General features: G+C 36.3%; 1 protein-coding gene across 1 annotated transcript; it reads right to left on the bottom strand.

Moving 5' to 3' along the window:
- Positions 1–7246: 7246 nt before the first annotated feature.
- Positions 7247–12927, bottom strand: LOC144955894 (uncharacterized). Its single transcript, XM_078886152.1, has 2 exons — positions 12821–12927; positions 7247–9014 (listed from the first exon to the last, which is right to left on the bottom strand). Exons 1-2 carry the CDS (start codon positions 12837–12839, stop codon positions 7852–7854), a joined length of 1182 nt encoding a protein of 393 aa, XP_078742278.1. The 5' UTR covers positions 12840–12927; the 3' UTR covers positions 7247–7851.
- Positions 12928–14002: the final 1075 nt, after the last annotated feature.

Genomic DNA, 14002 nt, shown 5'->3' with positions numbered 1-14002 from the left:
TTGTCCTGGTCCTGGCCAGATGCCCTGGCTGAGAGGGAAACAGTTGAATGTATAGTTAGTTTTGAGAGATGATATTTTTTTCATTGTAAATCATCTCTCTGTTATGCACTGTATTATGCTTTCTTTATAGTATATATGATTTGTAAAACATTTGAGTGTGTTCCTCTTAGCGGGGACCTGTGCTTGTGTCTGGATGAGACTTTTAGTGATCTCAAACTAAGTACTTTGAAAGAGTGCTTTTGGAATCTACACCTATTTCTTATTTGAACCAATTCCCCTTTGTCTTCCCTTTTCTTGGATGCTTTATTGTAATTCTAGAATTTTTTACTATCCCATTTTCTTCCTTTTTACTGGCGCTGATATGACCTTAATGTGTTGCAAGCGCCGTAAAACCCTTAAAAGCATAAAAGCATATATATATATATATATATATTATATATATATATATATATATATATATATATATATATATATATATATATATATATATATATATATATATATATATATATAAATTATATATATGGGGTTTCCAAGATGGTGGGAAAAGTGGATATAAAATGCAGACCACTGATTATAATTAGACACCATACAACCACGTTAGAAAGTTTATTTCCCCTGATGTCAAAGGGCTTACATTTTATGCTTTAACTCTTTGATGCTTCACACTTTCATCATTTTGATTGTATTTAGACCTTAAATGTCAATTTTCCCTTATAATTAATCCGGTCTAGACCCGCATGAGTACAGCTGAATTATTGTTGTTGTTGTTGTTGTCCATAAGGCATGAGTAAGGCATCTCATTGGTCAAGGAAAAACTAGATTTTTATATTAAGTGGTGATTTCACTTTCCGATTATAGAGTATCTCTACATTGATGTCGCTAAATAGGATTTTTATTCAACGTATTATGCTATATTGAGGCTTATGTTCCTAAGAATATCAAGCAAAAATTCGGGACCAGGGGCGCCATCCTGTTATGATGTCACAGTTCAGGGTGTTGTTATACGAGAGGTTGCACTGTATTTACATGATAAGAAAAATAGGGTATGGAGAAGTGCCAGATGAAAACAAGAGAAGAAAATGTCACGGGTCGGTACCAAACTCAGGATCTAATTGACACAACACCCTCTGCCTGGCCAGGAGAGAGAGGACAGTGAGTTGTCACACAACCAACATGCCTATCTGCCAACTCTTCCGCTTTTGGCGGAATCATTCCTATTTTCACTCTTCCTTTTTGTACTATTCCACCATTGTCTCTAAAATTCCAATTTTCAAAAATGATGATAATGGTAAGAATAAAAAAGAGCGAAGAGAAGGGGGGGGAGGGGGTGTTAAGAAGGTGAATTTCCTATTTTATGTCTCAAATTCCTATTTTTAGGCGTTCTGATTCCACTTTTGGAATGTGAAGGGTTGGCATGTCTGGATATGACATGGTTGTACTGACTTATCTGTTACTCGGTTAAATATTTACATGTTTTAAAACCCATTTTCAAGATTAGAATATGCATTGTAATTTCTTCCAATTTATTGTTTTCATAATATCCCAAATTGTTCGAGGATATTGGAATGAGTTAATGTTTATTTTGAGTGTAACTGAATTTAGTAACTGTACTTCATTTTTCAATTGATATTTTTATGTTCCTACTAGTTTTAGTTGCATTCATATGACTTTTGTTTTATTAAGTGGAAACGAGTGCGAAGAATTATTAGAAGAATGAGATTAGGAATTTTTGTTCAATGAGCTTTTTTATGCTGTAATTCTTTTCTTCTTTTTTTTTAAACAATCTTCATCTTTCGTTAGAAGATCTTCTTTCATTCATTTTCTTTGGAGAAAAAGAGAAATTAGAATTTTTATTTTCTCAGGAAAGAAGTTTTGGATTCGTGAATGGTTTAACAGCTTTTTTATTTACATCCATATATTTTATTTTATTTTTTGTTTATGATTGATTATATCATTTGTGTTTTGATTCGCTATCATTGCAATATGTAATAATAATTTTTTTTACAAATTTACTTGCAACATCTTTTTTATTTATTTTACAAGTGTGATATTCCATCATACTGTTGTCAGTCAGAAGTATTTCACTATCTAAAGCAACTGATTGCCTACAGAAGATACTGGGTGGGGTTCCGATCTCCCAAAGTGGGCAGGGAGGAACTTGCTGTCTTCTATCCCTCTGTACCTGTTTTCCAACTTGTTTTCTGTCTTTGTCTTGGAATGAGATTACTTGGTTTTGACTTGCCTGAGTCCTAGCTGAGAGGGAAACGGTCAAATGTATAGTTAGTTCTGGGAGATGATATTTTTATCCTTGTAAATCATCTCTCTGTTACTGTTATGCACTGTATTATGTTTTCTTTAAATTGTATATGATTTGTAAAACATATTGAGTGTGTTCCTCTTACTGGGGACCTGTGCTTGTGTCTGGGTGAGACTTTTAGTGATCTCAAACTAAGTACTTTGAAAGTGTGCTCTTGGAATCTACATTGGTTCCCTATTTGAACCATTTCCCCTTTGTCTGCCTTATTCTTGGATACTTTAATTGTAATTCTAGAACTTTTTACTAGATTTCCCATTTTCTTCCTTCTTACTGGCGCTGCTATGACCTTTAATGAGTTGCAAGCGCCGTAAAACAATTAAAAACAAACAAACAACAAGAAATGTATTTTTCCTACAGATCTAGCAGATTCGCCATGCTCTATGCGCTTCAATACTCCATTTATTCCGAAACCGCAAAGCATCTAGTCGAACGGTGCGTTGTGACGAAGCTTCCGGTCAGATTTGTGAGTGCGGCACGGAATTTGCAGATTGGGTCGATCGTCATAACATAGTGCTGCCGTCTATCGGGAATTTCCTGTCCTCCCATATGTCTTCTATTCCCTTGTATCTGTTTTCCGAGTTACTTTCTGTCTTTGTCTTGGAATGGGATTGCTTGGTTTTGTCCTGGCCCTGGTCAGAGTCCTTGACTGGGAAGGAAACTGTCAAATTTATATTTTAGTTTTGGGAGATGATATTTATTTCCCTGTAAATCATCTCTCTGTTGTGACCGATTGCATTTATTATTTTGTAATGAATATATATATTGTAAACATTTGGGTGTATTCCTCTTAATCTGTCCCTGCAGTTTTTCGTAGCCACAAATGACCGCAAAATCCTATTTTAGCCGCAATTTTTTCCTCTTAGACTACATTTTAAAATAAATGTATAGCTTTTCTTTTTTCGGTACTCAATATTAGATTTCAGTATTGGATTGCTCCCCTCCCTCGCATTCCCCCACCCCTTCTCCCACTATTGAGTGTTGTATTATGTAGTAGTAGTAGTAATAGATGGATCAGCCACCAGGCACAGGCACTATCACTATCCCTGTCAACACGAGGACAGTATTCTTTTAGAACAACCCTTCCAACTCACATTACATTACACTAGACGGCACTGGGAAGATGGAGAGATAATGAGCTTGTTTCAAAATTGACTGTTCCGAAATTCGTTTTTGTTGTGGGTTTGGGGGGGGGGGGTTCTTGGCGGGTCCCTGTTGTTTAACCTGTTTGAATTTTGTAAAACCTGCGGCAACATTTTGGCAAATCTTTTCAAATTTTGGGGTTTAAAATGGCAAAAAACTGCGGGGACATCTTAGTTTTAGTGGAGACCAGTGTTTGTGTATGGATGAGACTTTTAAGTGATCTCAGACTAGCCTACACTGATAGTGTGCTCTTGGAATCTACATATATTATATTATGTTCCCTATTTCAACCCTTCCCCTTTGTCTTACTTTTTCTTGTTTGCTTTAAACTTAAATTGAGCTTTTATATAGTGCAATATCCACTAAATGTGCTCAAAGCGCTTTTCAGGGGTCCCTGACCAACAGCAACACGTAACATGCAGAACGAGACATGACGCCGGTCAGGCGATATATTACAATTTTTTTTTCGGACAGAGACAACGCTGTAAACGGCCAGGCACTCATTTTATACCTGAGTACGGTGAGAGAATGTGAGTAAAAAGTCTTTTCCGTGGACTCAACTATGCGCCGAGCGAGGCTCGAACCCAGGACCTCCCGATCCGAAAGCGAGTGTCATACCACTTGACCACATAGCCGCACAATGCTTTGACATTGTAAATCTAGAATCTTTGACTATCTCATTTCCTTCCTTTTTACTGGTGCTGAAAATGCTGTAAAATCATCAAGAAAAGCATAAGAATATATTTTGAATTTCGCTTGATGTATTAATGTTACCGTATTATGTATTGTTTTTGTTATTGACCGAAGAAGGGCTTTGGGCCCGAAACGGTCCGTGTTTTGTGAAGGTGTTATATTTTTTGAAGCCTTTTATATTCATCTTTTTCTTTTTTTGCTCCTTCATTCCTTTTTGCCATCTTGTTACCCAAAACATAGTACCATCTTGAGACGATAGGTAATGAGTCACAGTTGCCCTGTACATTGCCGTTTTATTTAAGAACACAGTATGTGCTATTTGGTTAACATTGCATATCATCATCGTCATCATCATTGCCTTTTTCACCCTGGGTCAGGGTATAGGCCACCGACAAACAGTTTCCACCCTTCTCTATCCTGAGCTAACTTTTTAATCTCATTCCAGGTCTTACCACTTCACTGTATATCAGCTTCTTTAATTCTTCTCCATGTTCCTCGTGGCCTTCCCCTTGATCTTCTGCATATACTGTGTTTTTAAATACACGTGACAGTACATGTGACTTAATGCAGAGCTGCCAACTTGAAATTTCAAAAATTCGTAGTTTCCAAGTGGAAAAAAAAGAATAAAAAGTCACTATAAATAGCTTTATAAATAAACAATTTGCCCTCAACATGATCCACAAATTCTCCAAAGTCCTGACTATAGGTTCTAAGAAGCTAGACTTTCCTTTTCAACACGATTTATTGAGTCAAAAAGACCATTGCAGCTCTGTAGCTGGAGCCAAAATTTCGTATTTCTACGAATTTTTAGTAGTACTAAGCAGGTCTGTTAGTGCCCTTGTTCTTGATCCTGCGGCTATGTGGTCTTGTGGTATGACACTCGCTTTCGGATCGGAAGGTCCTGGGTCCGAGCCTCGCTCGGCGCATAGTTGAGTCTTTGGAAAAGACTCTTTACTCACATTCTCTCACCGTACTCCTCAGATGTAAAATGAGTACTTGGCCGTCAACAGCTTTGTCTCTGTCGGAAAAATTGTATTATCGCTTAACAGACAGGCGTCATGTCTCGTTCTACATGTTACGTGTTGCTGGTGGTCAGGGACCCCTTGTAAAGCGCTATGGGCATATTAAGTGAATATTGCGCTATATAAAAGCTCTAGTTTATTTTTAGTAGCGATACATATGACGTTCGTCTTTGGATTTCAGGGTCATGGGATCGAGTTTTGCTCTGATCGATTTTAGTCCCTTAGCGTGTGAACAAAGTGCTCTCTACCACTGGGTTGGGTTCCTGACCTCCCATGGTGGACAGGGAGGCACTTACTGTGCCTTCTATCCCCCTATATCTGTTTTTCAACATGTTTTCTGTCTTTGTTTTGGAATGAGATTAATTGGGTTTTGTCCTGGCCCTGTCCGGATACCCTATCTGGGAGGGAAACAGTCAAATGTATAGTTAGAGTTTTGTGAAATGATATTTTTTCCTTGTAAATCGTCTCTCTGTTCTGGACTGTTTTATTTTTCCTTTGACATATAATTATATCATTTGTAAATATTTGAATATGTACTTCTTGGCGGGAAACTATGCTTTTGTCTGGATGAAACATTTAGTGATCTCAAACTAAGTACACTGATAGTGTGCTCTTGGAATCTGCATCTCTTCCCTATTTGAACCAATTCCCCTTTGTCTCCCTTAATCTCTAGTGCTTTAATTGTAATTCTAGAACTTTTTACTATCCCATTTTCTTACTTTTTACTGGCGCTGATATGACCTAAATTATGTGTTGCAAGCGCCGTAAAACCATCAAAAACAAAACAAACAAATACTCTACTAACTGAGCTATCGGGACCCCAACATTTGTTTTGAGGGGTATGATAATAATTATAATAATGATAATGATGAAAAATTCTTACATTCATTTCATAGAAATGGAGAATCCCCTCCTGTCAAAAAAAAAAAAGAAAGAAACACATATACATACCCAAACAGAAGCACACATCATCACCCCCCCCCCCCCCCCCCCTCTTTTTTTTTCTCCCAGTTTATCTTAGTGAAAATTGAAAAAAAAAAACCCAGCGACAATCGACAAAACGGGTAGTAAATTAAAGATAAATCGAAATATTTTATTTATTTTTAAAAGACACTATAATTGCGTTTTCTTTTACATGATCATAATTGAAAATAATAATAATAATAATAATAATAATAATAATAATAATAATAATAATAATAATAATAATAATAATAATAATAATAATAATATAGGGGATTTTTTGACGTATCAGTTATTATCTGGTTCATATGTACAAGTGTCCTCTTTGAACATAGCATTACCGGTACAACGACTACTACTACTACTACTGCTACTACTACTACTACTACTACTACTACTACTACTTACTACTACTACTACTATACTAATATTAATACTACTACTACTACTACTACTACTACTACTACTACTACTACTACTACTACTACTACTAATATTAATATACTACTACTACTACTACTACTACTACTACTACTACTACTACTACTACTACTACTAACTACTACTACTACTACTACTAACTACTACTACTATTTACTCTACTATTACTACTACTACTACTACTACTACTACTACTACTACTACTACTACTACTACTACTACTACTACTACTACTACTACAACAACTACTATTACTACTTTTACTTCTACTATTACTACTACTACTACTACTACTACTACTACTACTACTACTACTACTACTACTACTACTACTACCACTTCTACCACTATTACTATCACTACCGTTGACAATAATAAAGAAAATTATGATTATATTAAGAAGAAAAATATGAAAAAAAAATATAATAAAAATAATAATAGATTATGTTTAATAATGATAATATATAATAATAATAATAATAATAATAATAATAATATATATAATAATATAATATAATAATAATAATGATAATAATAATATAATAATATAATTATATAATTATTATTATTATTTATTATATTATTATATTATTATTATTATATTATTATTATTATTTATTATCATAATAATAATAATAATAATGATCATAATAATAATCATAATCATAATAATACCTAACATCCTTATCTCTAATATTGTTTTTGCTTAAAATGCTGTTTTGGTTTGTTTTATTACTTTCACCTCTGGCAAAGTCACTTTAAAAAAGAAAGAAATAGGCGTAATAATAATTTTTCTTCCCATTTTGATACAGTACTCGCTAGATTCTAACACGCCGCATTCCAGCACGCTCTGCAATACGACACGCTGGTGCTGGGTGACCGAATCTTATCCAGATATAGATAGAACTAAATTGACGTCACTCAGCTCTTTGTCATTGTTTTTATCCAGTCGTTTTAATAAGTTAAATTGTATTAATCAGACTTTAAACGTATAGGCTACATACAGTTTTGTATGGTGGTACGTTATATGTTGTGATTTTTTGATTTTTTTATTATTTTTTTTTTTTTTTTTTTTTGGGGGGGGGGGGGGGGGGGGGGCGAGGTTGTTTTTTGGGCCAAGCGCAACAGCATCGATATAAATAATAAGTGGTTACCTCCCATGAGCATCGGATTTCGGCACGCTCTGATTCTGGCACACTTTTTTGGACTCTCCCGATATGCGGCTAAAATCTAGCGAGCACTGCAACTATGTACATCCTTCTTGATTAAGAGTTAGATACTGTGACTGTTAGTAGAACCGTATTTAAATCTGGCGTTCGCCGCGTTGATTTCCGAGGCCGTGGTAACTCTCAGTCCGCTGACCCAGCGCTGACTGTTGGAGTCGGAATCCTCGTCATCGTCTTCAATATCAAGCTTGATGGCGAAAGCTGTCCATTTCAGTATGATGCCGCCGATACAGGCTTGAATCAACTGCAGCACACACATAATGATGGTGCTGGTCACGATTAACGAGTTGTTGGCGTCGGTGAAGTAATCCTGCCAGACATCGAAGCACCCCCTCTTGTAGTACACGTCGTTCTTCTTCGAAGCCGTGACGAGGCAATACTTGTGGCCGGTTGGAGATGATTGATTGTACACGCCCCACGTTTCCATTTTGCAACACGGCGGAGGCAATTGAAACGCACCACTACCCGTCTGCATGCGGAAATCGTCTGGTCCATTTATGCCGCAACACTTACCCGCAGCCATCACGGTGTTGACTATCTTGGACAGAAGGGACGTTGAGTGGAAGGAGTAGTGTTGCTGTAGTATAAGCGTCATCTGATCTCTCATGCCGTCGTGCATTGAGTCGTCTCTGCTGTGGAGCAAACCCACAAAGCCTATCTGGCTGAAAACGTTCGTGATGTTGCTCACGATGAACGCGATCACAAACACCCGGTTCTTTTCGTAGATCGACAGAACGCCTGCGATGGTGGTTGTCCATAAAAGTAGAATGATAGTCATCAAAAGATCGCTCAAAACACGAACCCATGCGCCCACATAGACCACTCCAGTGTCGTCCTGCTCTATTAACGGAGGAAGTCGAGCTTTCACGTAAGCAGTCGTTTTATTCGGATTTGCCAGTTTCAACTCCGTTTTTATCTGTTCAACGCTGTCTTGCAGATAGTGGGACAAGAAGTTGACGACGAAATGACGCATCCATAAGGCAAGGGCAAACAGTACAAAGGACACCATGGTAGTTAGGACAAGGGAAATGTTGAGGAGCATCTCTTGGCAGAGGTATCGCTTTACCTCCGAGTCGTTGACGTCGGAATTGGCTGTCAGTTTTACAGATTGGGTTCTCCAGATGCTAGATCGTGAGGATAGCATATCCATACTTCTTTGTGAAAGGAGGCCCATTCTGTGAGATACTCCTTTGATTGGTCCCTGGGAATCTGTTCGAGAAAAGTAAGTGGAAATTAAAAAAAAAAAAAAACTTGAGTCAGTTTTTGTTGTTTTTTTTAAACAGCAGACTGTACGTGGAAAATGTTAAGTCCTAGAATTTGCATTGTTTCCTATAGTCACATAATTTCACATACAAAATAATAATAGTATTTCAATTAATTTTTTCATAGGCTTTCGCCAATAATTTGCACACATTTCTTTTTTCAAATAACAACTTACAAAAACTATAAGAAAAGAGAAAAAGATAAAAATGAAACCAATAACATACGGGGGTTCAAAAGATACGTTTCCGAAATCGAGAATAAGGAATCGACTTCAAATTAAAAAAATTCACAGCTTCTCCTTTAGTTTGGATACAAAGTTTTATCCTCTTAAACCAAGAGTCAAAGCAGTTTTGCCACCTTTCCGATGATGTGGCTGAAAGTTCATCTCCAAATGCCCTTGCGGCATCTTCAGGAGTCTCAAATTTAATCCAACGGATTTTGTCCTTGACAAATGAGAACAAAAAAAAAAAGAAGTCGCAGGGGGCGAGGTCGGGAGAATATGGAGGGTAGGTTAAGATTTGACGTTGTTTTATGTAAAGAACTGCGCTGTTGAAATGGCCGTGTTGTCATGGTGCCATAACAACCTCATTGTGCCTGCCGTAGGAAGCCTTATTCTTCTTTTCTCTATAACTGTCTGTACGTAGCGGAAGTGTAGGAGAAGGTGAGGAAGGGAAGAATATTGATCGATGCCATCAGAAAGATGCAGTTACGGTTTTTCGGACATGTGTGGAGAAGAGACGGAATAGACAAGTTGGTAACATCTGGGATGATCGAAGGAAAGAGAGCTAGAGGAAGACAAAGAACGACTTATATAAATAACCTAAGAATGGTCAAATGTGATTTTAAAAGCAACACAGATTTCATGCGCACCGCAGAGGATCGTAATTCGTGGAGACAGCTGACCGGCAAAGTGCTCAAGAGCACAAGCCACGATGGATGATGATGATGTAGTGGTTAACATGCCAAAATGGGGTGACTGTGCGTCTGTCTTGGAGTGATTCTGTCGTGATGTAACCTTTTAATTTGAAAAGCTAGCCACCGTTTGCTTTCTAACGCTGCAAGATCGCTGGAATTTCAAAGGCAGAGTCTCACCAGGAAAGAGCCACCTTAGATTGGCGCTTTGTTTCAGGGTCAAACGTATAAATCCGTGCCGCAGGGTCTGTTTTGGGTCCATTTGTCTTCACCGTCTACACCACACTTCTCTTACATCATTCAATTCTACAGCGTCAGTCATCATCTTTACGCCGATGATATACAATTACTTCTTCCAATTTAATGTCAAACAAAACAAACATCTTTAATAACTGCGTCTCTCACATCAAACTCTGGATGACCGAAAACAAGCTAAAATTTAATCATGATAAAACTGAATTTATCGTTTTTAGAAAACAAGGAAGCACTTTCGATTTGTGACTGTCATTTCGAGATCTTTAATTATAAAAATAACTTGGTTTATATTTTGATGAATTTCTGAATATGCAATATTATATAACAAAACTCTGTCAAAATCTACATTTTATTTTAAGGTATATCAGTGATATCCGCAATCTTTTAGATGAAAAAATTTGTAAGATGCTCATTAATTCACTTTTTGCTAGCAGGCTAGACTATTGCCACTCCCTTCTTTACGGGCTTCCCAAAGAGCTTAGTCGCAGGACTGCAGTTGTTACAAAACAGGGCAGCACGAATTGTCACCCAGACAAACAAGAATGAGCATATAACTCCCGTTTTGGAATACCTTCAATGGCTGCCCGTGGAGAGGAGTTTTTTTTTTTTAAATAGCTTGCCTTGCCTTTAAATGTCTTCATAACACTGCTCCAGATTAATTTAAATCACTTCTTACTGTCCATAATGCAAGTCGCTCCCTCAGGTCTTCTAACTCAGTATTATTTGAAAGAAAAATCCCTAAAACTGAATTATCTGAAGAATCTTAGGCAGTTTCTGCTCCAGCTGTGTGGAACTCATTAACTTCTTATACAAGAATATGTCAGAGCTTTGATACTTTTAAAAATCCTTCAAAACTGAGTTATTTAGATCTACCTATCAAATGAATCATTGATATAAATAAAAAAGTGAGATCTACGGAAAGTGTCCCCATCGGCGCAAATTCCTCTTAATTAACTTCAAACCGGAACCACTTCAAGAAACAACAACAGTCAACAAAACAACTCAGTCCTGAAGATCAAATTAAGCCTGAAACATTGATGTAGACTGCCCAAACATTGTGGTAAATATTTAAATAATATATATATATATATATATATATATATAATATATATATATATATATATATATATATATATTATATATATATTTTAAAAAAATATTTACCACAATGTTTGAGACAGTCTACATTAATGTTTCAGGCTTAATTTGCGATCGTCAGGACTGAGTTGTTTTGTTGACAACAAAACAACTCAGTCCTGACGATGGCAAATTAAGCCTGAAACATTAATGTAGACTGTCTCAAACATTGTGGTAAATATTTTTTTTAAAAAATATAATAATTCGCTCCATTACTACATGTCGAGCACTTTTCGTACCATATTTGTATCAAACACGATTCAATATATATATATATATATATATATATATATATATAATATTATATATATATATATATATATATATAAATAATAATATATAATATATATATTTATATTATATATGTATACATATATTATATACATCTATGTCTATGTGTATGTTTGTATATGCACATATGTCTATATGTGTGTATGTATATATTTGTACGTTTAAGCTTATCTAGTGACCCTCGTTTGATGGTGGTAATGTTATTAGAAGTGTGTTTATTTAGAGGCAGTATGAGAGAAGAAGAAGAAGAAAAGGAAGATGATGATGATGATGATGGCGATGAACGATCGGATGTCCATAAACAAACCTTCAACAATTAAAAAAAAACTCAATAATTATTGTGGTTTGTCTTCAATTGAAAATTATAATATAGGAGTTTAGTGTCCAGCGGATTCCTCCGTTCTTGTCTGTTGTCCTTTTCATGATCCAATCTACTAGCAACGAGAGCATACATCCTTGCTTGACTCCTGTCCTTACAGGGAAACTTTCAATCAAGCTGTTCTCACATACTACATGGCATTGAAAGTTGCAGTGCATGGCGTTGATTATATTAACTATCCTTGTTGGGAAGCCATAGTATCTGTATATAATTTTTCCATGGATTTTGAAAAAGCTTTTGACAGCTTGCATTGCGGATTCTCTCTGAAAGATTTAAAGATGCTTTGTTCAATGATCTGTTTCAAAATTCATAATGTCATTTAGAACATAAGCCAGCATGCAAACAATCAGGGCACTACATTTCCTAACTTTGGAGGAATTTGCCATAATCCGTACCTTGGAATGGACAATAATTCCTTTGTCTTCCCTTTTCTTGGGTACTTTGATTTTAATTCTAGAACCTTTTACTATCGCATTTTATTCATTTTAATTGGCGCTAATATGACCTAAACGGGTTGCAAGCGCCGTAAAACAGGTCTGACATCCGAACCCACTTATGAGCCTAGTATAACACTGTTGTAATCGACCATATTTTGCGTCATATTTTGAGATTCCCATTACAACAATGAGCCCATTCATAAGGCTAAGGAATTGGATTATCAGTATCAGTCCTGCAAATAAGTGCCCGTCGGTCGAATTCAATGTATAGTATTGCAAAATCACTAAATGTATTACACATTAAAAATGAATTTATAATGTATACATTAATAATGACTTACTAATAGTTAGTTGGATCATTTAATTGTTATTAAATTTCTGATAAACATAGATCATACACAATTGGACTTTTGTCAGGATTTGCATGTGAAAATAAACCATTTATTGCAGTCAATTAATTGAAAAGTGACGCACTTCCTGTTTACAACGTTGACATTTGTGTGGACGTTTAAATAATACTATGATAATTACGTCATTGAAATGGATAATCAATAGGCACTCTTCGTCTTTTTCTTCTTCTCCTCCTCCTCCTCCTCCTCCTCCTCCTCCTCCTCCTCCTCCTTCTTCTTCTTCTTCTTCTTCTTCTTCTTCTCCTTCTTCTTCTTCAAGTTGCATGCCTGTCCCATGCTTCGGAGGGTTCACGAAATATATTTCTCCACATATTTCAGTCTCTCACTGATTCTCTCAGTTTACCAAGTAACTTTGTAAGTAAAGTCCTTCAGTTGTGCTTATTCTACGAATGTCTTAAGGAATTGATTTAATGCGACTCTCTTCTTTATCTTCAGACTTGGATGCCTCGCAGTGGCAGCTTCTTATATTTTTTTAGTGGATTCTTTCCAGTGCTTTTCACGTTCTTTCACTGTGCTTATGGTAGCATGTTCCTTTTCATACCTCAATTCTTGTCGGTCTCCGATGCTCTATGTATGTCTCTACGAATATCTTAAGGACTTGATTTATTACCGCTCTCTTCTTTATCTTCAGACTCAAATGCATTGGCAGCCTCTCTTATTTATTTTTATTTTTTTTTTTGAGTATATTCTTTCCAAAATTTCCAGTGCAATTCATGTTCTTCTGCTAGTGATCTGCTAGTTCTTTCTCAAACCTCAGTTCTTGTCGACCTCCAATGCTCTCTGAAGGTCTCTACGAATATCTTAGAGACTTGATTTGATACTGTTCGCTTCTGATTTAAAAATAAAAGAACTTGAGCTTTTATATAGTGCAATATCCACTAAACGTCCCTGATCAACAGCAACACGTAACAAGCAGAACGGGACATGACGCCTGTTAAGCGATATTGCAATATTTTTCCGACAGAGACAATGCTGTTAACGGCCAGGTACTCATTTTCCACCCGAGTACGGTAGGAGAATGTGAGTAAAGAGCCTTTTCCAAGGACTCAACCATGCGCCAAGCGAGGTTCAAACCCAGGACCTTCCGATCCGAAAGCGAGTGTCATACCACTA

This window comes from Berghia stephanieae, chromosome 10, assembly GCF_034508935.2.
Source record: "Berghia stephanieae isolate SIO BIC M18660-M18661 chromosome 10, UCSD_Bste_1.3, whole genome shotgun sequence".
In the NCBI taxonomy this organism is placed as follows: Eukaryota; Metazoa; Mollusca; class Gastropoda; order Nudibranchia; family Aeolidiidae; genus Berghia; species Berghia stephanieae.
This window is presented reverse-complemented; position numbering and strand designations above follow the sequence as displayed.